This window comes from Drosophila subpulchrella, chromosome 3R, assembly GCF_014743375.2.
Source record: "Drosophila subpulchrella strain 33 F10 #4 breed RU33 chromosome 3R, RU_Dsub_v1.1 Primary Assembly, whole genome shotgun sequence".
Taxonomy (NCBI): Eukaryota; Metazoa; Arthropoda; class Insecta; order Diptera; family Drosophilidae; genus Drosophila; species Drosophila subpulchrella.
Genome location: NC_050609.1, coordinates 10,188,621 through 10,213,566, shown reverse-complemented (window position 1 = coordinate 10,213,566; position 24,946 = coordinate 10,188,621). Strand labels below are relative to the sequence as shown.

Genomic DNA, 24,946 nt, shown 5'->3' with positions numbered 1-24,946 from the left:
TTTTGACAAATTTCCAAAATAAAAACCCCGGCAGCATTCGGTGGTTCGGTGTGTGCTGTAATAAACTGGCTGTGCCAAAAAAGTACACAAAAATCAGTTAAAAAGGGAAAAACGGAAAACAAAAGGGGCAAAAAAGAAAGTAAACAGCAGCAGGAACAAATGGCTCGTTTGGCTAACCTTTTCTGTTTGGCTGCCTCGGCATTGCTTTTGTTTATAGAAAAGTTTAAATTGTGTCAATTTTTTTCCGACGTTCCATGGCCCGCGCAATGCAGAAAGTTTTGCGAACAAATGAAATGTGGGTAAAAACAATCTCCAAAATCAAGACAAGGACGAAGGCAACTTAGGACCACCAAAAAAAGACTGGGAACAAAGCCAACAAAGTGTGTTTTACTATGGCAGAGGAAAAAAGATGGACCCAACGGACTCCAAACAGCTGGAGATTTCCAGTACTCCAATGAAATTCATCTATTCACGTATTTATTTCCCAGAGAGAAAAAGGGTTACAGTATAGTGTATAGCAATCGGGGAGATTTTAGATGTTCACCTGATGGGTCAGCCTCTATAGATATAAATCATCCTATCATCATAGTTTCACTGCTCTTAACAGTTCACTGCGGTCCACTGAAGCGAAAGCATTTATTTTTCGTTGAAATATTGATGGCATAGGGGGGATTTACAATTTCAGCACACACATAAATGCGGAATGTAAGCTGGTGTAAGTATATTACAAAAATTCAATCATGGAGTCCCATTTTATGCAGTTTAAATAAATTCCAAAATGGCAAGGACTTCGTGTAAGTTAATTACTTTGTATGTGAAACCTAGATGGACATTCCATTGCGATAAAATCAGATAATTCAAAGGCTTAAACATTAAATGGGATAATTCAATTAAAAGGAGATTTAATTTTTATGAAATGCCAGGTATTTAGAGGGAAGCCAGGTCATTAAGAAAAAGAAATTAAGAAAACTAATATCATTTACTGAGTAGACATCACACCGAATACAATTATATATCCATTAATATCTGGCCAAAAATGGTTGCTCATTATAATCCATTAAAAGATAAACACTCGACAAACAATGTGAAGTTTATAAACGCATTTTCATTAGTCGAAATTCAGATCGATCGATACTATTAGCCCTTAATTACATTTAACTCCCCCTAATGAGTGAGGTGCTTCCTTCGCTGCCCACCTTAAAAAACACCAAATTTATTGATTTATGTATTCAGTCCATTTGGGAAATTAGGTTTCAATCATTTCCAATTGATTTCTTTGTCGCCACCGAGTAACTTTTCTGGCAACTTTTAGCAGGAAAATAGTTTGTCGAAAAATGGGGGAAAAGTCTGTGGAATGGAATGCAAATGCTTGGTATCCGAGTGGTCGGCCAAATCCACTGCCAAACTAATTTGTGGGAGAAACTATGTGAGCGTTTTCCCCGGGAAATGGAAACATGTGCGGGTGATAGCCAAAGCCCAAGCTAAAGCCAAGATAATACAATAGAAACTGGGGAAACTTGGGTTTAGTTGGGCTGCCAAAAGAAAACTTTGGCTGGCCCAGAAATTGAAGTCAATTACTTGGGGGAGGCGATTGAAAAGCAAACCGAACTTCTGGACATTTTACGAGCTCCCGTGGGATGTCCATGTGTGTGCTTCTAGCCAGTTTTGGCAATATAAATGACGATAAATTAATTATCGGCCGATCAAGTCATTGTCGCCATTAATTATGGCCCAGGATGCTTGGGCCCAACGGCCTTTTAATAGTTTTTCACACGCCCTTTGGGACGCAGGACCTTCGGCAATTAGGAGATTTTCAGATGAGGGGCTTGAGGAGGTCGAGATGAAATATGGCGTGAATGGGTCGAGGTTTTATGGCAATGTTTGCTGCCTGAACGGCAGCATCGTCTGGGCCATGAATTTAATGCGCTGCAACAGTTAATGATTTTATTGGCACTCCGCTGGCAACTTGGCAACATCTTGAGATGAGGGGGGGATGAAACTGGGGACCGTAAACAGTCGGGACGGGAATTTATGACTTGGCCTCATGAATATAATCAATGTCAAGAGCGTGGACCGCCAGCACAGACGCCAAGTGCCGTCTGGGGGATCGTATTCCCCCATATTTCTCTTTTATTTCTACAAATGCCAGAATGCCCCCCGAAATCTGAGTGGCCTGACCAGACGAATCCGGACTGAGCCGTAAAAGAAGTGGGCCAAATCGCTTGCCCGCCTGGCTTAAATGGCATTTCAATTTGGCACTTCCGTTTCCGCAACATTCGCCATCTTCCATTCTATTGGCACAATTCTTTGTCCGTAATGTCCTTGCCAGCATTTCGTTTTGGTCCAACAAAAGCACGCTCACTGGGATTCACTTTTGCAGGCCCTGTTCGGCTTGATCCATAACCATTTTTCCGTTACATCCCCGAACACTTTCAATCCTTTGCCCAATAACACTTTACATTTCATTTAACTGCTGTTTTTGGGTTTAAAAAACTATTTCAACACTTTCGCAGCGTTTTCCAAGTGCGCGCGTTCAACCAATGCGTTTGAAAGTCCCAATGTAACTGAAACGGTGGCCAACGGCGTGGGCCAAACACAGCAAACATTATACGCAGTTGGAAGCTCCGCGGAAGGACTTTAAAGGACGAGCGTTGAAAGCTTTTCATTTCAAATTGAAAAGTAACTGACAACGACGATAACGGACAAAAGGTGGTTGCTGTGAAATTGAGTTCTAAGTTTTTTTTATTAAAAAATGGTATAAAAATAAATACAATAAAAGCATATATGTTACGGATGTTCTTAAAATGCCGATGTTAGTATCATCAATAAATAATACTTAAAATTTAATAAGAATTTTATTTCTAAATTTACGCGGGCTTTTTCCTTTTAGATAAGTAGTTCGAGTCCTCGCTAAATTTCGATAAGCGGGTTTGAGTCCAAGATTGAAATTTTCCAATTGGCTAATTTAAGCAAAGACTGAAACCTATGGTTAGTGTCCCTGGTATTTTATAATATTTATCGAATAAAAGTATCGAATAGATATCAAATGTTCTTCCATCTCTAGTTCACAGTTACGCTTGCGCAACGTAAGCAACGTAAAAAAGGGATAGCCTCAGCGTAAGTGTCAGTGAGGAGATGCAAGATGCGAACGTAAGTGTCAGCGAAACGTAAGGCAACGTAAGTGTCAGTAAAAAAGGGAGATAGTTTTTGTGAAAAAAAAGAAAAGAAGACACAAAACCATACAGGCATTAGAAAGACCGCGAATTCGCCTGGGAGACCAGCTGCCGCTATAATAACAACTCCGAACCGGTTGGGGCGCCAAGATATATTTAGATTAGATAGCCGCCGAATCGTTGTCCACTCCCGGGCTATACGCTTGCGCATTGCATTATTTTAATTAAATTTAATTTAAATGGTTTAAAAATGAGTGAGACAGTGTTAACCGAGTTATTAACCCTGTGAAAATGGGCTTTTACCCAAGGAAAGGTTAGCCAATAGACAGATAGAGGCCTAGAAAAGTGCAACAAGATACGCCTGCTACTTTGTGCGTGTGTGTGTGTGCCATTGATTACATAGTTGGCATAGACAACGCACAGGTGCGAGCGAGAGGGGGCCAAAGATCCGAAAAGGGGCAGCAACAGAAACCGCATTCCATTTCCAGAAATCCAGGTTGCAGCTTCCATCCATGAGAAAGGTGCGTATGTCCAGATGTGGGTTAAGATTGCCTTACCAGCTACCATTACTCGATTTCCCACCAGTGAGCGCCATGCACCACCATCATCCGCCTTTGCCCATAACAGGAGCAAGTGGTTCCACTGCAGCGGGAGCGGGAACAGGAGCAGCTGTAGCAGAGGACACGCCAACGTCTGTCACCACTGGACCTGCCCAAATAACCACCGCGGCCACGCCCTCGGGTTCCAACACCCAACAACACCAGCGGCGCCGGAAGAAGCGACCCAATTACAACTACAATGGCATCCGCACTGTGGAAGTGCGACGTGGTTACAACGGATTTGGCTTCACCATCTCCGGGCAGCAGCCCTGTCGGCTGTCCTGCATCATCAGCAGTTCGCCCGCCGAGCAAGCTGGCCTGCGTTCCGGCGACTTTCTCATCTCCGTCAATGGTCTCAATGTGTCCAAGTTGCCACACGAGACCGTGGTCCAGTTGATAGGCAACTCCTTTGGCAGTATACGCATGCAGATCGCCGAGAACTATTACTCGGATAGCTCGGATGAGGAGAACGCTCATGCCACGCTGAGGGGTCAACTGCTGGCTGCCAGTTTGAGGCACAAGCCCAGGTTCCTTCATCACAGGGCCAAGCTCCACAGACTGCGAAACTCACCGCAGAAGAAGTTAAGCCCGCTAGAGGCTGTGGAGCCCCAGAGTTCCAAGGCATCCCCGGATCATTTGACCCTACGTCCCGTACTGGAGGATGCTCCTCTGACGGCCAATCTGTCCAAAGCAGCGGACGTGGCCAATGTCAGTGCCATGGTGCGGGCCGTGGGCAGTGCCGCCTTGGAGTATCGCGTTATTGTGGGCTATCTGGGAACCATTGAGATGCCCAAGCAGATTTCCCATAGCTCCAAGCTGCAAACCGTGCGTTCCTGCATTCGCAAACTGCGCCAGGAGAAGCGACAGCCCACCATTGTGCTGATGTGCATCACGCCGGACAGCCTAAGCCTGCAGAGCGCTGGTGGCGGAGTGCTGGCCACCTACTCCTCGGCCAGACTAAACTTTGTGAGCTCCTCGTCGGAGAGCGAGAATCGATTCTTCGGTCTGGTCACCAGCGCCGTGCACAACACCCAGATCGAGGAGGAGTACGAGCCGAGTGCTGGTAACGGAGCAGCTGCTGGCCACATCAGCATCTCGCACAGCTGCCATGTTTTCGTCATCGACACCAAGCTCATTGAGCATGCCCAGCACTTGCAGCGCGCCCATGAGTTCCGGCTGCAGTGCACCAGGGATCCCATATCTAATTTATGCCTGGAGTTCCCTAACAACTCAGAATATGTGGTGAATCTGGTGCGCAGCATGTACACTATGCGCATCTTGCCGCCGGCCAGTCGAAGTCATCAGGCGGATTTTGATGTGGGTGCACCAGGCGCTGCTGGAGGAGCGGGAGCAGCTGCCCACTCGCCACAACCTTCGAACCACAGCGAAATTTCCACCACCACCTCTAACTCGGATTCGGGTATTGGTTTTAACAACGATTGCACGAATATTTCGGATCGCATTCTCGTGGTGGACTTTCTGGGTGCTGGAGCAGCAGCAGCACATGCAGGGCCGCCGGCTCATCCGGCGCCAGCTCGACCGCAAGGCATCGTGGGTATTCCAGATAACCGACTGACTGTGCGGGCCATGCCCGATCATGCTGCCCTTCTGACATCGCCGCAGGAGAGCTCTTCGCTGCGCAGGCCCAATCTCCTGGCCAGCTTTAATCTTATCAAGAGTCCGGCCACGAATCTCACTTCCACCCGCTCCTGTGATGATGTATTGAATCTCTTTGTGGACGATTCGCCGCGTGGCTTGGGTGCCGTGGCCTCCATGGATGACATCTCGCTGCACTCGGCTGCTCCATCGCTGGAAGAGGGTCACACATTTGCTTATCCATCGTGTGTGCCCCGCAAGATGCGCAGATCTTTAATATTGGAGACACCCACAACGCCGCACAAACTGAGTGCCCAGGTGTTTGGCCAGCCTGGTTCGCGACACTCGCTGGGATTCGAAGCCATCGATAGTGTGCAATCTTCAGTCAGTGGGACGTGCATCGATCAACCCATGGAGACATGGGCCAGCCTGCAGAACCTGCATAAATCTCACAAAGATCGGAACAGCCTTTCGACTTCTTCGTCCTCACATTGCCTTCTAGAAGCTACAAACAGTGAACCAGATTTGGGGGTAAGTGGAAATTTTTCCTTTTATCGTATTTATTTCATATTTGTTTGTTAGTCATATTTTAGATATTTTATAAAATTAAGTGAATTTGTTTACCAAATGTTTTAAAACTGAAATCTGAATTATTCGGAATTCCCGTTGAGAGGGCAATCTAGTTTGGCGCAATTGTTGACCATGCAATAAGGGAGACATCTCTATAACGAGTATATTTTAATGATCGGCATTACCAGACTTTATAGAGATTTATTATATGATCTTTAAAGCCTTTTAGGGATTTTTTTAAAACTGTTTACTATCGTTTCAAGTTTCGAACCCTCGAATTTTGTGAACCGTTCCTGTAGCGAAAATCTGTTTACCTGGACGCCGCTCCAAGTTACCTGCGTTCTCGGAGCTTATCGCTCCACACTCCTCTCTGGGCCCCCAGATAAGGGGTCCGAACTCTCCGACTCTCTCTGGGTTCTGGTGGGCCACATATCGGCGATTCCTTTGTCGGTCTACCCGGAGTTTTAGTAGTCACAGTAAAGCTTTGGCAATAGGTGGCCACGGTTCCGCTTTACCCAATCCAAATCTGATTTCGCAGTGTTATTCGCTTGTTTTACAGCCGTGCCGTTACACTGTAGCTCCGATCGCTATTATCGGGATCTGGGGGTCCGAACGCGTCATGGGTGATAAGGGCGGAAATCGCCGGCTAAAAATAATGTGCTACGCTCCAATGACGTCATGGGCGTAGGTCACGACCAAAACCGAGGGGTATATGTACACATAGCTCCTCCCGAGCGGCTGCGTCGACGCCTCCGCCGATTCCTCTGCCTCGGGCTTAATTCAATCTAAAGCAATTAATGGCGTCGACGTCGGCTGACCTTTTCGCTCCTCCAGCCGCCCCACAATCCCCCCGATTCCCGATGGTTATTCGTAATTTAGTTTGATTTTCGATTTGACAACACGCGATTTTTTTGTTGAACGATTTTGTGCGATTCGGTCGCCCGTTGCGGCAGTTTCACTTTCGTCGCTATATTTTCTGGATTATTTGTTTTGTTTCATGCGGTGCATATTAAAAATAAATAAAATTACCGTCGCGAAAAGTTGCTCCATAAAAAGTTCAACGCCAGTTCAAGGAGCCCCGTCAGCAGTTGTGACTGAAATAAATATAAATAAATTGTCATTACGATAAAACAAGTAAAAGCGTGTACAAATTGCAAGTTCAATTGTTTTATACAGGCAGACAAAAGGCATCTCAATGCAAAAATGTCACTTCGAGAACTCGTTTGTGGCCTGTACTCCGAGGAGAAGGAGATCGAGGTAAGCTAAGGTGGCACCATGTGGATAAATCTCACACTTATCGGTTCCCACTTGATCGATGACTCCCCCTAAAACAAACATGTCAGTTCACTGGGAAATCAACCTCTAATTATGCACAAAGTCAACTGTAATCAGAGGAGGAGGAGTTTGGAACCGCCTCTATAAATTATATTACTCACATTTTGTGTCCGTTACCATTACGATATTTGCTTAGCTTTATGCTTGGCTGACTTCTGTCCGATTCACCCTTATATCGGAAAGTTCCTTATCACACTCACCACAAAAATGACTGAAAAGAACTGTGTACAATGCACATATGTATATGGTGTTTGAAATTAGTAATCTCTTTAATTTTTTTGTGAGCTGGGGCTTTATTTTGTTTGCCTATTTCAGCACGTTCTTACACTTTTCATAGATAGAATGCTCTATTTATTTTCTCATGGTCGCAATCAACAAACAGTGCTTCTTTTGTTTGTGGATCCATATATCTGTGACACCTGGTAGAGTGTTAATTTTATTACATGTTATGTGTTCGGTGGACTTTGATCGGTTAAGATAGTAAAGGGTGGCCCTGATCCTTCCTTAACTTCAAGGAAGTGTGAACCAAATGGTTTTCTTTGCAAACCTTATAAGGATTTCCTTATGTTAATTGCGATCATCAAACATTTACATTGCCCAAAATCAAATATAATAATAAAGATAGTCAAGTAACATCTATTAATATCGAACTTGCCAAACACACATTTATATAGCACTTAGAAATCGATCCGTCATTAGTTTATCTAATAAATTCCTGGTAAATATTAGCCACGTACTTTGGTAACCTAATGGGGCTAAATTTAATGAATTAAGTTTCACTAACTATACTAGTACTTTCCGAGTTTGCTAGTTTAGTTTTTAAGATTTCATAAACGACAGCCAGCTGGGGACTAATGAGTAAGCATGTCAAGAGCACTTTTGAGAGTTGACTTCATTTTAGTCTATATAAACACGCAATCGGGGACCTAGTTGGCCGGGTGTTCCAACAGGTTGACTCTGGTCTGACGGCATTTTGGCGGTAACCTGCTTGCGTTTCCTTTGAAAAGGTGGTGTGGCACATGCCGTCACAGGTGCAAAGGAAAACAACCCTCGTGCCATAGGGAAAAGGTACAAAAAGAGCAGGGGTGACCCGCTAAAAGAACGTTACTTAGCTTCCTTCCTGACCAGAGGATCGTCATGGGAAGTGAGTACGGGTCAAACTCTTGTATCTTGCCTATCTGGCAGGTTGATTTCTGTACTATTTCATTGGGTAACTCAAGTTTTGAGCAACGGTTAGCCACGATTTGGCCTCTGTGTGCGACTTCTATTACCAAGGCCCAATGAATTCATAACGTATTTACCACCTGACGCTGTGGGAATGGAAAAACCTCCAAACTGGCTGGCCAAATGTATCTGTCAGATACGTCAGACGTGTAATTTTCGCTGGAAATTATTGTCTAAAGTTGTGTGGATGCGATCATCGTTGGTCTTATCAGTATGACTGGCACTCAGCCCAAAATACCAAAGGCCAAACACAAATGGCATGTGACAGACAAAATGTTTATTTTTAAAATGCATTATATTTAGCTGATCCAACATAACCGCATGTGTGCGATTTTTTTTTGTGCTTCAATGTTTTGATAGCAGCGAAAATAAGAGCAAGCATTGTATGTGGAATATGGGGCGGTTCGAAGTACATACGTCAGAAATGCCGAAATGCTGCTAATAATAAACACCTTGCGCTCCAGGCACGTAACCCGCCAATTGAAATGACCCAAAGCAGGTGTCTAGAAAAACCCAACCGTAAAGGGCCTTAAGCGATCAGATAATACGCTACGGACTTGTTCTGTCAATAAAGTCAATCTATATATAACCTGGAAATACGTAGAAATCTGTTATGGGGGCACGTTTATTTGCAAGAGGTACACATCATTTTAAAGAAAGCTTATACTAACTTTCTGGAAGAACAAGTGGTACTGGCTTGAACAATTTCGCAAATGTTAAACTATTATAATATGTTCACTCAATCTATTCTGATTTAATATACTTTAATCTTATAAAGATGTATTAATAAATGTTGTTTTAAAAATGTATTAAGACTTGGAAAATTTCCAGTCGAAGGGGAATATTCGTTTTCTGTATCTCGCACCCCTTCTCTTCGTTTTTATTGACGTAATAAACTCTTAATTATTATCATTATAACCTTACTAAGTTATTTAAAACGATTAACAATATTAGGATGCTAAAATTGTGTGACTTGTACCAAGGGTATAGATGGCTATTATAACTTTCTAACTTAGGGTATCTTTTGGATAAGGTCCAATCAATATGCGAATTACGGTGTATGACATCGCTATAAAATGGCATGCGGTTTCGAATTAATGCATTCAGCAAGTGCCAGGAAAACACCTGACTCTGCTGTTCATTTTCCACCCTGATGTCGGTCTTTATGTTCAGGTTTTAGTGACTAACCGATCGACAAAAACAACAGCAACAGCAATTACAACAAAGAGCTAGAACAGCGAAAGCGGCCGAAACCGCTTGTAAACCGCCCCGCGGTTGAAAAACGCGCGCACGCGCTCTATCTCTCACTCGCCCCGTTGCGCCGCCTCAACAGCTGCGTTGTTGCTGTCTCAGCTGCTTATTGCCATGGGCAGGGTGTTGTTGCTTTCCATTTGAGCCAGGTTAACAGCGACCTAAACGTTGAACATCATTCAGAAACTCTGAGTCAGTCATCGAGCGCAGTTCATTCGATCACAACGTATATTTGGTTACCTTATGAAAACCGAAACTCAAGTTTAAAACATCATTAATAGGTTTCAATTACCTAGTTAACTGGGCCAATACACTTGGCACCCACTAAACCAAAGTGTACGTTCACAAAACGTAATAAAAACCAAATCTGATTTATCAAAAATTAATAATAAATGAGACAATGAATTGACACGAAAATCTAAATATTAATAAAATTAATTAAAGACTTAAGATGTTCCCAACTAATTCCTTTTTTTTTAACTACTACAATTACCTTGGACCCAAAAACTGACAGTGAATGCTAAAAAATCCATCAACGCCCCCCGAAAATAAAATCTCGCACTCCCATCAAATATTGGCTGGATAAATACAAACAGCCAGTTAATTGAACTTTGTGGCCTGTTTTCTGTGTGTTTTTCTGCCTCCCAAAAATAGAATGTGCTAAATAAATTACATATTAAGGGGAAACAAAACGAAATGGAAATGTTTTCTTCGTCTCATAAACTTGGCGAAATTCCACTGCACAAAATCACACGCATTGAAAACATTCCGTTTCATTGCCTTGATATGAAAAGTAATCAAACAAATGAAATCCCCAATCGACGTCATTGCTAAAAACCGCGTAAATACCACAAAACCGCCCGCAAATCGCTCGCAAAACGCTAGCGACTTTAAGTGCCGAGAAAATATGATGGTGCGGTATTTCCCGCAAGACAAATTTGATAATTAATAGCGAGTGGGTGTGCGTAAATGTGTTTATAAACTTTTCCCCGAAGAACTTAAAGAAATGTGAATTACCAAGCAAATTTCAAATACCAACTGTGCAATAAAAACGCAACGTTTTATTCAGAATTAATCGCCAACCGCTCGACTGCTCTTTCGCAAATTCCCCATTGAAACAGCCCACGGGTGCCTTATTTATTTGCTCTTGATGTAAACGAACACACTAATTCACGGCAAAAATGATTCCACTTAAAAATCGAAGAGTGAACAAGGAAGAACGCTATAGTCGAGTACCTAGACTATCAGATACCCGTTACTCAGCTTAAGGGACCAAAAGGAAATGGAGATATGCAAGCAGCAAAGCGAGATTTAAATGCGCCACCTACCGGCGGTAGACAGATTTAAGCGTTCTGGGCGTTAGAGTGGGCGTGGCAAATTTGTTTTTGGATCAATCGATAGGTATTGACGAGATCAATACATTTCAGTTAAAATTTTTCATCTAGCATAACAATTGTGGACGCCACAAGTTTGGGCGGTTTTTGGGCGTTATAGTGGGCGTGGCATATTCGCGTGACAAAATTGCGCTGCGTACAAAGCTACAGAATCTAAATCTGAGATCCCGATTCTCTATCTTTGATAGTTTCCGAGATATCCACGTTCATACTTACGATTTTTTGAAGTTTGTGGGCGGTTTGTGGGCGTTAAAGTGGGCGTGGCAAACTTTTTTTTGAGTCAATCGATAGGTATTGATGAGAACAATACATTTCAGTTAAAATTTTTATTCTAGCATCAAAACTGTAAGTGCCACAGTTTTGGGCGGTTTGTGGGCGTTAGAGTGGGCGTGGCACTCTACTGAAACAAACTTGCGCTGCGTAAGAAGCTCAGGAATCTGCACGCCAAATCTCAATAGCCTAGCTCTCATAGTTTCCAAGATCTCAGCGTTCATCCGGACGGACAGACAGACGGACAGACGGACAGACGCACAGACGGACAGACGGACATGGCTAGATCGACTCGGCTAGTGATCCTGATCAAGAATATATATACTTTATGGGGTCGGAAACGCTTCCTTTTGCCTGTTACATACTTTTCGACGAATCTAGTATACCCTTTTACTCTACGAGTAACGGGTATAAAAATCAAACAAATCGCGCTGCCTTGTTTCTTCTTCCACTTAAGTGCCAAAAATAGTAGATGGGGGCCGATATTCCGACTCTGACCTATTCTATGGAATAGCCCCAGACAGCCTCGCAGATTTATTACACAGGCCCGTGATTACTGTGGAATTTCCCCGAATTTCGCAAAAAGGCGATCGATTTAATCACTTTTCTAGGGGAAGTATTCTTGTTTGATAAATGATGTCACACTTTGTGGCGAGAACAATGAGTCGCAGTACGAGAAATCACTTTGATCTATTGTCGTCACTGGAGCTTACTTAGTCACGCCTTCATTTTCAAAAAAGAAAAATATTGTTTTATTATAATCTAAATAAACAAAACACACAAGGTCAGGCGATATTCTTGAATCAAGATTAAAGTAGGTTTAAAAGGGGTACGGCCTACGTTGTTATTTCAATTTGAAAACAATATAAATCTAGGACTAAGGGAACTCAGAGTTTTCTTGAGTTAGGAAAGTTCTGAGAAAATCTCAAGTTTCGTTGTGACGCGAGCTTAGACACCTAATGAACCTTTCTCGAAGACTGGGTTCCATTTGAACCTGCAAGGTACATCACCCTCAGAACCTGAGTGGTCACGATTCTCGTGTGTCTTCGCTGATACATATATTTCCTTCATTTGGGTCAGAGCTATTAAGTTCTTGGCTCATATTGCGCAGTCACACTTTTCTTTGCGCTGTTTACACGGGAATTCCGAAGCTATTTTTGATACCCAAATATTGATAAGAAGGTTTGTTGTTGACTTTAGTCGGGGTAACAAAGCCAGATGCCTGATAGGGGGAAGCGAGTAAAGAGCTCATTTTATGGGCGCCCCATTAGTTGTGTTCTACATATTTAAGTTATAAACATAATTTTAACATTTCTCTCATTTGTTTGGATTATGAGGTTCGATATAAACGCATGTGATCCCACACTCTTCGATTGCGTAAACCCACTGGCATCTCCTTATGGGCCACATTAAAGGTGACGCACCGCTGGATCCCCACTTCCACCGACAGATACATCGACAAGTGACAATTTCCGTCAGTCTTTAGTTATTCCACATGCGAATCGCACGTCTGAAGAAAGCAGTAAAGCGGTAGAGAGTCCATAAAAAAAAGTGCTTACTCAACTTTGAAGAAGTCTGGGGTCTGGGGTCTGGAGTCTCGAGGGCGCAGGCGTCCCAGAGAGATACATTCTCGAATTTGCATAGCTTTTCCCCACTTGCGTGAAAAGTTTACCTTTGGCCGGCCATTTGGCCGGGGAAATTCAGTCGTACGCGAACAGTCGAACAGCGTGAACGTGGCTAAAATCCAAAATATAAAATAGGGAGGAGTATCTCCCCTGAGAACTTTGCGTTTTAATTGCTCAGTGTTGGTGCATTTAAAGTGGCTATAATAATAATCGAATTAAAATTAAACCCATTTAGGCAAGTGCGCGTCATGAACAATACAAATAATCGAGGCAGTTGCTCCAGAATACCGATTCCAAAGACCCAGGAGAGCATAGCCAGCATGGTGGAGCGCTTTGTCCAGTCGCTGAGCCAGCTGAATGATTCCGGCACCTTTGACAGCAGCTTCGAGATCAAGCGAATCCATCCGGGATCCGGATCCTCGGCGGGATCCACGCCCAAACATGTCCGCCATCGCTGCCTCACGGAGCTGGATCGCGAGCAGTTGTCCCGCTTTGTCCAGGATTTCGAGGAACGACAGGCCAGCAGCACCCCGAAGGCCAAGTCCAAGATTAGTTCGCCCTACATATGCCGCAAGGCCAGGGAGTTCTATCAGAATGCCAGTGGCCGACGCAGTGCCTCACCGCAAATAAATATTCGACCGGAGACCGTGAAGGAGGAGGAGCAGCCTGCTAGCCAGTTGCCCAGGAGATGCGCCGAGGCGGAGGACCTGATGCCACCACCCATGGCCATGGCACGTGTCCAAGCGGAACGGCGTAGTTGCCGCAGTGCCTCCCGCGTGCTGCAGTTCTTCAGTTCGGCCACCAAGAGACGAAGTGGTAGCCGGAAATTGAGTGAGCCCGAGCCGGAGGATACGCGAGCTGGTTCCCCCGTGCTAATCAGAGTGACCAGGGATCAGCAGGAGCAGCTGGGCTGTAGCCCACTCCCAGTGGCTGCTGCCGGGGAAATCCCTACCAGCTCCGATGATGAGGAGGAGCACGACGACGGCATTAGCTCGGCCAGCTCCAATCTGACCTCGCAGTCGGGTAGCTCCAACAGCCGCAATCTCTCGCCGGACTCCTCCTTCGAGATGCACGCCCCACTCCTGCCCAGCTTCAAGGTGACGCCTCCGCGAGCGGTTTGTCGGGCCGGAAGGAATGCCGCCTGCGAGTTTGCCCGCTTCCTGCGCGGCTCCTTTGACTCCAAGCGGGCCTCGGTGACCACGCTGCGGCGATCCCTCAGCGATCCGGATGCAGTGCAGCAGATGGACTTCAGCAAGCCGCCGCCACTTCGCGACACCACCAACGTCATGCGCGTGAGTCACTTCTAGATGCCATTCAGATCCCAATGGGATTAGTCGCCTGGGCATACACTCAACAAAATTTATGAGACTAGATGTTAGACAAATAAGAAAAAGATTTTAAAATAGATTACTCTTATTTCTGGAAATATTTCACCTAATGGGCAAACATTAAGACTGCATTATAAGTAGTAAGTTAAGATCATAAATATTCAAGCGTTTTTTGTATTATTTTTACACCATAAAACCTACTTATTTTGTTTTAAAACATAAATTAAGCATCAAAATTATAAACGAAAATAAAAAAACCACTAAAAATATCTAAGTAATAGATTTTTTTAACACAGTGAAAAAAGTTTTCGAAATTAGTTCAAAAGTTAATTACCATATCAGGTTTTATTTATTTATTTAATGTTATCATCCCAGTGCTTCATTTTCTACGGAAAATGTTTGCACGATGAAGAATTTAAGTAAACATTTTTAAATTATTAAGAAATATACCTTTTTCAATTCATAATGCCCCATGTAGGTAAATGTTTTCAGAAATATTTGTAAATTTGTAGCATTTATAGGACATTTTTCGATGTTGAATGTATTTTCCCAGCTGACGCCAATGCTATTCGCCTCGATTCGTTTCACTCCTTTCCGTTCCGATTTTGTTTACGCCAAACTCTTCATAATTTGTTCACTAGAAGCTGTTTATTTACGCCCAAGTCGCCGTCAATCAATTGCCATTAAAACATGTCCGTAAAATCCGTTGATGGTTGTCCGTATGGCGGCACCTGGCTTCCAGCGAAACCCCCTAAAATGATCCCCATCCAAGTGATCTTTGAACTCGTCGGTTTTATGGTGTTTACCCTGCGATGCATCTTAGACGTACGCTAAATGGCACTACTGCTAAGCCATTTAGTTTTAGTTTATAGGCCAATAAAATTCATTTGTTTGTAATGCCACAAATCAATCATCGTTCGATTCTGCGCAGGATCAGGGCTGGAATTGAGGAAGGGAATTCAAGATCTACGTCTACCAGGTGTCATTTGAAGGTAAAAATGGGGAATGGTTGAGATTTTGGTTTTGTAAAATCGAAAGAGAAAAATATATAATTATATTTTTGTTTGACCTGTTAACTCTGATACTTCTTAAAGTAACAGTTCCTAACTTGGTAATATCAAAGAATTCGCGGAGTCAGAAAGTTTATCTGGTGATTCACTAGGAGGTTTATCGGTTAAATAAGACTTTTCAATTCACCTCGAGTGAAGATGTCCCCATCTAATTCCAAATCGGGGCAACGCTTTTGCCAGCCATAATGACTTTCTAATTATCGCATTTGCATGGGCGTCGCGTGCCGCATTTCACTTTTCAATGAGCCCGAGTGGTCATTGGTCATCACTTGCCCCGTCGGTTGCCAAGTGGGGAAATAGCCCACGCCAATACCAATATTTACCATTTCCATTGACCAATAAAGAAATTAAGTAAATATTCTCTTTGAATTGCCCACACTTTGAGTCGTATAAAAGTCGTTAAACGTTTGTGGGCATTGTAAAAATTCCATCCACATATCCCAGCGATTCCTGTATATGTACAATAAATATATAAATACATTCATACATACATATATCTTCCGCCTGGAGTATTCAGAACGCATATGACCCGCATTATCTTCCATGAAATTAACGAAAAACAAAAAAGAAGCAGTGAAAACAAACAGCATGCCGGATATTTAATTTAATGTGCGCAATTGTTCAAAAAACCGATACAGGCGGGCTACTGTAATCGGGAAATTGAAATAATTGCTTTTTAAAATGTTGAAAGTTATTTAATTTACTCTACTTAGTTATTTTCCTTAAAGTATTTTGTTTTGATTCAATTTTATTAATATTTTAATATAATGATTAGAAGTTTTCATTCCAAATTGACAAAGGAAAAGTACATTACCATTTGTACTACTTAGTTATTTTCCTTAACGTATTTTGTTTTGATTCAGTTTTATTAATATTTTAAAATAATGATTAGAAGTTTTCATTCCAAATTGACAATAGGAAAGTACATTACCATTTGTATTTTAATGAATATTTTTATAAAAAAAATGAAAACTCATTTAAGATTCTTAAAATTCGTATTTTAATTCTTCCAAATTATAGATAGAAATATAATATGTTTTGTAGTAAGGTATAATTTATATGTTCTTAGAATATATCTTTTACCGGAGTTTCACTGTAATTCACAAATGTACAACGATGCTTGTGGTTGCATTTGTGGATTTGAGAACGGAACAGATGGGATTGGCTGGAATTGGCTCATTCACGCACAAAACGCAGAAACAAACCAGAGCAAAGTGCGTAAAATGTGAAAAATTATGGGTTTCCTTTATTTTTTTTGCTGACTGCCATTAGCTAAACAAATCATAAATAACTGTGAAATTATAGACAAAAAACGCGCACGCAGCGAAAAAAGAAATAGAGTTTTCCAGTCTTCTCACATGATCTGGAAATTGGCGCAGATGGGGGTCTTCCACGCGTTCTGCTCGCTTCCCCAGCTTTCCATGCCCCTCTCTTCTCCTAACCTTACTTTTGTATATCTGCAAATTGCTTAATTTATCAACCAAATGCGCAACAACAAAGCCAAAGCCGCCCGCATTCCAGTTGCCTTTGCTTGGCATTTTAATTATTCCAATTGTCTGGGGCTCTCTTTGTTTACACCACTGGAAGGGGGGTGATCGCTTAATTTATTTGCCAGCGTGTTTTGGCTATTTTTAGTGCAATTTATTTACTCGGCGGCATTTTGTATTTTTTTTGCAAAGTACAAATGTTTTTTGCATCATTAAGGCAATTGCATTGCCTACATAAATGGGCAAGCGAGTCATTTGTTGTATAAAATGTGGCCAAAATGCGCTAAGCAACTTAATTAGTTGGCCAAAAAGCCAAAAGTAAAAAACATTTAATTAGTGCAAAACAATAAAATGCGTCACTTGGGGTAAGAAAGAGAGAGAGAGAGGGAGAGGGAGAGGGCGAGAGCGAACACACCCACAACAAGCTGTGCAAACTTGTATCTGTATGTGTGCCGTTCATTCATAAGCAGCAAAGCAAACAACAAAGCAATTTCCAGCAGCCGGTGTCAGGCAAATAGTCAAAAGCAATAACAATAATAACAACAAGGAGCAATGAACGAAGCAGACACAAAGAGAGTAAAAAAACAACAAAAGGCATTCTCATTCCCATTGAAAATGAGTAAGCCGCGCACACACACACAAACTTTCGAGTTCGAATTTCGAAATACAGTTTTAGTTGCCTCCCCAAAACTGTTAAACCAGCTGTTGGCCCCAAGATCACTCTCTCTCTCGCTCTCTGTTGAGTCTATGGATTTTCTTTAACTAAACTTTTGTGGATTGAATTCTATGAGATAGTACATTATTCAACTTACTAAATTACATTAGAGAAATCCAGCAATAATCATGAAAGATATTTAAAAAAACCCCCTCTTCCATTCCGCTCTCCAACGGTCTCTTTTGCAAGTAACATTCAACGCTTAACATTTCTGTTAGTGAAATCTCGAATCTTAACATCTCTGTTGGCTAAACGACGACAACTTCACAGATACTTTTGCGTTTGAATCGACGGGTTGGCGGCTCTCCGCGCGGTTTCCATTTCCCGAAAGATACAAGTACTTCCAAGTGAAATAAAGCAATTACATAAAGTCCAAAGAGTGAAGTGCCGTGCCGAGTAGTGAATTCCAGTGCGAAAGTGTAGCCAAAGCCAGTTGACAAGAGCGTCACGTTTTCGCTTTTTGCCATTGCATTGCCCACGCACTCACACCAACACACCTGGGCCTGGAATACCACAAAATAAAAACGAAATTAAATCTCAAAAAGCCGCAAACCAAACGAATAAGAAATCCAGAGAATCCGAAGGTTTGTTCTGCCAGATCCACGGGTTTATCAGCGCTTATGGTTAGTTTATCATTTGCATTTCTAATGAGACTCGCCGTCTCTATCTCTATCTTCTCCTCCCTCCTCGCATGAGCCACCCCCAAGCCGCCCTATTTTCGCTTTATTTTGAATCGGAGGCCTTTAGCTAGATAAGATTCGTTTTCATTGTTCCCTCTATAAGGAGTGTGCAGCACACTCATGCTCACAGTAGGGGTCACAAATATATTACTGCAAGAACTTTATTTCTTGGTGCTTCCATTTATTTTAATTTAGTTTATATACAAATTTTTGGAAATGGAAAATTTTTTCATTTTTCTGTTGGTTACACTTTTCTTTACAAAAAGGAAATATCATTTTTAAACTGGCATGCATATAAATCCTAAAAACAAGTAACAAAACACAAAGATTATAATCCTTTTCAATAGGTTGTTATTATATAGCCCATTTCAGTTGTTATGGAAAGAATTTAAGGTAGAATATATTTTTCATATTCTTCCACCTTAAGTGAAAATCCCAATCCATGTGTTCTATTTAATAGCTAGATCCACACAATTTGCCATTCATTAATGACATCTGTTTGGGCCATTAATTTAACCGCAGCTGTATGAGTACAAAAAGACACATGCATTCATAAATATAAGGGCTGGTATGTACGATTTGTCATAAATTCTTTGAATTTCTGGCACACTTCGGCGAACTCTAGACAGAGATAAATATTTGAGTGTTGAGTCTTTGAATGGGACCCTCAAAACCTTCTTCGTCATACATATTCTTGATATCATATTTGTCCGCCCTGTTTATCGCCTAAAATGTGTTTCCCAAGAAACAGATATGCGTGATATTTGCCCGAATCATATGGGGAGGGTGCGATATACGGGTACGGGTGGGTAACCCGAACGAGACTACGTGATATTCTCAAGTGTCTGGGCACCAGATTACGTATGGTATCGCCAAGTCGTCAAGAATGACCAAAGCGAAACCCTTCGATGGATCTCAATTTTCCATCATGTCCAGCAGAGCGTTGCGGTTCCATCGGCTCCAGACTCCAATTACCGCAGCCCTGCTAATTAAGTGCCACCCCAGAAGGCGGCGGCAGGTTGCAGATCGGCATTACGGATCGGGATCGGGTTGTGGATATGGAAAAAATGATATTATGGCCAGGCACTAAAGAGTGGTAACCCGAGCCCAAAAACCATTGCGGATAATTCACTCGTGGGACTTTGTTTGTCTTCAGCTCTTCGCCGCCTCGAAATGCAAACTCAGCTCAATGACTTGGCACTCGGTTGGCGAGCGGGAGATGTAGATGAAGCCAAACCAGAGAGTTGAGCCGAGTCTATAAGTACACTGGGAGAAAGTGACGCCAATTTGGATACCATCCAATATATGTAGGCTAATCTGTAGATTGACAATTGGTTTAATTTATAAATTTAAAATTTTCAGTTGTGCTATATCTAAAAACTTATCAGAGTTTTGTTTAAGAAGCTTTTCGGTAGAAGATTTTAAAATTGTAAATCTAATTATGAAAAGAAATCAGAAAAAATCTAAATATAGTATACCTACATTATAAATAAGGTGGAAAATTATAGTTATTATGGGGTAATTATTAAACTTACTGGTTTCTCCCAGTGTCCAATGATGAGTTTAATATGTGGAGACAGAAAGAGAGGGGTTGCCATGTAAATGGGAATGTGGATGTGAACGTACCCACCATGGCGGCACCGGAAAATGTCCAAGTCAGTGTCCACTGAAGCGGAGAAATATGCCACGCCCCGCCCTCCCCCTTCTGTCCAGTGAACGGAACGGAATGGAGATTGCTTGGGTTTTTTTCGGTGTATTTTCGCTGTGGGGATTTCTTAGTGGTCGTACTTAATTGCTGTTCATTCTTGCACGATTCACTCTTGCTAAATTCGGTTACTTTGCCTTTGTTTCCATTCGATTTCGCATTTGCAGCTTGAAGTCGACAATCTGTAAATTAGCTAACCCTCGTTTATTTATTTATTTTAATTATTTTCTTTGGCAAATTGCTCACTTCCTACTTACCGACAGCGGACCCCCGATTTTCCCCCTGCAGTAGCCTCCTATTGTTTGGCAATCAGCGTTGATTTATGTTCGCCTCGCCGCTTTTACTCGTTGATTTTGATGAGTGTTTGTCAGCTTGTTTTACGGCGTTTGGAGAATTTTCAGAAATTTGAGGCCCCATTTCAAGAAAAAGCAAAGTCAAATGCAAGTGCAGCCTAAGTAGTTTCAAAGTGTTTTCTGTGTTTTGACCCATATATTTCAATTTGGTTTTTCAGAGGGCGATAAGGTTATACTCACATCTGCCATATCTTTTGCATTTCTTATGGCGTCACAAGGGATTTCTTACGATGATGAAATTGGATTTCTTTGGATTTCTTGCTCATAAAGATATGAGAACAGTTGAGAGAACTCTTTATCTCTTGACGACATAAACGCCATTTCATCTCAATCTGCTTAATTGGCAGCGTGTGTCGAATCAATTTATAACTTATATAAACGAACCTGCCCATCTCGATACAAATTGGTTTCTATTAATGTACAAAAACGAATGAAAATTGCTTTTTCCCCTTTTTGGGTTCGAGTAGAGAGTAAGCTAAAACCAACCGGAAATGTTGAAAATTTTCTCTTTTATCTATAACAATCAGAGCTAGCCGACAAAACAAATGTATTTTTGTGTGTTGTTTTTTGAGCTGGGAGTGAGTTATGGTTTCTGCGAAACTTGAGATCTGAATAGAATGATGGGTTTAGGAGTGGAATTCATTAATCTCTCGCCATAAGGGGATGGCGCACAAAAGCTGTCGTTAAACGAAAAGTCGGTGGGAAATGCACAAATACAATGACCAGTTTGCGACTAGAGAGATTCTCTGTTTGTTTGAGCAGCGATTATCGTGGCCCCAAGTGCAGTAAGTAGATGGGTATGGGTCTGAGTATGGGGCACACCATCATCATAATCATCATCAGCATAGGGGAACTCGACTCGAAGCAACTCCCATAAAACCACTCCAGAATGTCTTAGCACACAATTGGAAAATATGCTTTACTCGCATTTTTGGGAGGGGGGAAGTACAAGTCTTACCATGCGTCACACAAACAAATTTATGACTTGACTTGAGGAGTTCAAAAGTTTATCGTGCCCGTCTGACCATGATAATGACGGTCTCTTCTGGATGCCCGCAATTTGTAGTTGTGAATGGCCCATGAATCGACGTCTTGTTTTCAACTCTATTGCGTGCTTGCACTTGCAACAAGTTCACTTTAATTGAAACATAAAGGGTTTGTAAAGGAAAAAACATGTGACATGGATAGGAAATCATTTTTCTCTTGAAACAATCCAAAAATTGTTATAAAGATAAGCCTATTTCAAAATGTTTTTCCATTGTTAAGGTCTAAAACTTACAAAAATATCTTAAGTACCATAGAATCTTTCACATAGTATCTATCACCTACATTTATATAATAATTATATTTTCTTGATCCTTCCAGAACCGCGCTCTGCCCGCCAATGCCTCGCCCTTCCGCCGAGCCTGGGGACAGTCTTCCTTCCGCACACCCCGCTCCGACAAGGTGGCCAAAGAGCAGCTGCAGCAGCAGGGTCTGTCGTCGCCAGTGAGACGCACTGCCTCCATGAACGCCTCCGACAACGACATGTACATCAAGACCCTGATGCTGGACCCGGACCTGAAGTCCACACGCAGTCAGCATCAGCTCAGCCTGCTGCAGGTGCCCAAGATCCTGACTACGCTGGCCCCGCCCTCCGCCATCACCGCCTCCGTTGCTGCAGAGGATGCCGCCCAGGAGCATGGTTGCCCCAGCAGCTGGGGTGGTTCCTTCGAGCGGATGCTGCAGGATGCCGCCGGCATGCAGACCTTTTCCGAATTCCTCAAGAAGGAGTTCTCCGCGGAGAACATCTACTTCTGGACCGCCTGCGAGCGATACCGTCTGCTGGAATCTGAGGCGGATCGCGTGGTCCAGGCCCGCGAGATCTTTGGCAAGCATTTGGCCAACAGCAGCAGTGATCCCGTCAACGTGGACTCCCAGGCACGTAGCCTCACGGAGGAAAAGCTGGCCGGTGCCGCTCCGGACATATTTGCGCCGGCCCAGAAGCAGATCTTCAACCTGATGAAGTTCGACAGCTACCAGCGCTTCATCCGCTCGGATATGTACAAGAGCTGCGTGGAGGCGGAGCAGAAGAACCAGCCTCTGCCCTACAGCGGTCTAGATCTGGACGAGCTGCTGAAGACAAATTTTCACTTGGGTGCCTTCTCCAAGGTGAGTTATCAATACATACTGATCTGAAATACCTACTAAACTAACCTCTTCTATCTCTCTTGACAGCTGAAAAAATCGGCTAGCAACGCCGAGGATCGGCGGCGGAAAAGTCTTCTTCCCTGGCACCGGAAGACGCGGAGCAAGTCCCGCGATCGCACGGAGATAATGGCTGACCTGCAGAATTCGCTGATGCCGGCGCCACCACTACCACCACCTGCCCCACTCACCAGTGCTTCCCTGAAGCTCGTCTCTGGACAGAACTCCCTGAGCGACATACACAGCTCCAGGTCCTCGTTGTCTTCCTTTGACGCGGGTACAGCCACCGGCGCAGCCAGTGCGGAGAGCGTTTGCTCGCTGTGCCGGGTGATCCTCACCGATGGAGCCACCACTATAGTGCAGACGCGAGCTGGAGAAACAGTGGGAGAACTGGTGGAACGACTGCTGGAGAAAAGGAACCTAGTGTATCCGTACTACGACATAGTGTTCCAGGGCAGCACCAAGTCCATCGATGTGCAACAGCCTTCGCAAATGCTGGCCGGCAAGGAGGTGGTGATAGAGCGCCGGGTGGCCTTCAAGCTGGACCTGCCCGATCCCAAGGTAATATCGGTGAAGAGCAAGCCCAAGAAGCAGCTGCACGAGGTGATCCGGCCCATACTCAGCAAGTACAACTACAAAATGGAGCAGGTGCAGGTGATCATGAGGGACACTCAGGCGCCGCTGGATCTAAATCAACCGGTGACCATGGCCGATGGCCAGCGTCTGCGCATCCTGCTGCTCAATTCGGATTTTCAGGCAGGCGGCGGCAGTAGCATGCCGCCGAAGCAGAGCAAACCAATGAAGCCGCTGCCGCAGGGCCAGCTGGATGAGCTGACGAACAAAATGTTCAACGAGCTGCTGGCCAGCAAGGCGGATGCGGCGGCCACCGAAAAGTCGCGGCCCGCCGATCTGTGCTCCATGAAGTCCAACGAGGCGCCCTCGGAGACGTCGTCGTCGCTGTTTGAACGCATGCGGCGCCAGCAGCGCGATGGTGGCAACATTCCGAGCAGCAAGCTGCCCAAGCTCAAGAAGAAGTCCACTAGCAGTCAGCAATCCGAGGAGGCGACGACGACACAAGCTACCGCGGACCCCAAGAAGCCGATTATAGCCAAGCTGAAGGCTGGCGTGAAGCTGCAGGTGACGGAGCGAGTAGCCGAGCACCAAGGTGGGTAGCCTTGCCGTGCCCTCACCAAAGAATGCCAAGCTGACTGGTTTTCCTTTCTTGTTTGCAATTCCAGATGAACTACTCGAGGGCCTGAAGCGGGCACAGCTGGCTCGGCTGGAGGACCAACGTGGCACCGAGATCAACTTCGATTTGCCTGATTTCCTGAAGAACAAGGAGAATCTCAGCGCAGCTGTCTCAAAGTTGCGCAAGGTGCGCGCCAGCCTGAGTCCCGTGAGCAAGGTGGCCACCACGCCCACGGAGATTCCACAGCCGGCGCCACGTCTATCCATCACCCGGGGCCAACAGCCGGTGTCGCCGATGAAGGTGGACCAGGAGCAAGAGACTGAGTTGTCTGCCGAGACGCAGGACCAAACAGAATTTGCCAAAGCTCCGCCTCCGCTGCCTCCAAAGCCAAAGGTGCTGCCGATCAAGCCCTCGAACTGGGGCGTGGCCGTGACCCAGCCCACGGGCAACTATTGCAACAAGTTCTCCCCCAGCAAACAGGTGCTGACATCACCCAAAGAAGCCACCAAGCCGGCAACGTTTGTGAGCAAAATACCACTGGAACTGGGGCGAAAGTCTTTGGAGGAGCCGGGCTCGCGGTGTGCTTACCTCGACGAGCCCAGCAGCAGCTTTGTGTGATATGGGGGTGCCCATGCATTTGAAATGGCTTTACTGATCTTGCTTGTATATATATAATGTGTATGTGCACTATTTATTGATACTGTATATCCTACTCTCTGTTAAATTTCCACACTATCCATGACGAACTTTTGTATGTTATCTACTGAGTGAACGCCTGTATTTATAACTAGCAACAATAAGCTTTAGTTTTACCACATTTTGTATAAATATACCACAAACATGTAATAACTCATGCGTGTTATTGGGAAAGGAAGAATTTTCCTATCACTTAATTTGCAGTTTATATCATTAACAGAGTTTTATAAGCAGTTCGAAGGAAAAAAAGTGATTCCAAATGAAATTTCTTTTGACTAAATTGCAACGTTCGGCACAGCACATTTTTGTTATCTATATCAGCAACTTTCTTGTATTTGTGTGTTCGTGTATTTATACATACATTAGTACAATATAAATCTATTTAAAAGACCTTATCAACGTTAACATTAATGATCTTAAAAAAATTGGGTTCTCATAAGCTTGAGTTTGAGGATCAGCATTAGTAGCTCAGCAGATTTTCGTTGAAAATGATGTCAGT

The 24,946-nt window shown here is 43.7% G+C and overlaps 2 protein-coding genes across 8 annotated transcripts in view; one reads left to right on the top strand and one right to left on the bottom strand.

The window, feature by feature from the left end:
* The window catches only part of LOC119545836, a 48,757-nt gene extending 46,199 nt beyond the window's left edge, over positions 1-2,558 (bottom strand). Inside the window, exon 1 of the mRNA XM_037851789.1 lies at positions 2,460-2,558. The gene's annotated coding sequence lies outside the window, so the exon portion shown is untranslated. The remainder of the gene's footprint in view (positions 1-2,459) is intronic.
* A 744-nt stretch (positions 2,559-3,302) lies between these two features.
* On the top strand, positions 3,303-24,835 carry LOC119563397 (regulator of G-protein signaling loco). Of its 7 annotated transcripts, none has more exons than XM_037876769.1 (5): positions 3,303-3,694; positions 3,759-5,899; positions 21,741-22,526; positions 22,593-23,699; positions 23,801-23,960. In XM_037876769.1, the coding sequence occupies exons 2-5, from the start codon at positions 3,767-3,769 to the stop codon at positions 23,819-23,821; spliced, it is 4,047 nt and encodes a 1,348-aa protein (XP_037732697.1). In that variant the 5' UTR covers positions 3,303-3,694; positions 3,759-3,766; the 3' UTR covers positions 23,822-23,960. The 7 variants fall into 7 exon arrangements, with proteins under 7 accessions (XP_037732697.1, XP_037732688.1, XP_037732721.1 ...); XM_037876760.1 differs by having other exon boundaries at positions 3,317-3,694; positions 22,593-23,727; positions 23,801-24,835; XM_037876777.1 differs by lacking the exons at positions 3,303-3,694; positions 3,759-5,899 and adding exons at positions 9,950-10,084; positions 13,273-14,329 and having other exon boundaries at positions 22,593-23,727; positions 23,801-24,835.
* Positions 24,836-24,946: the final 111 nt, after the last annotated feature.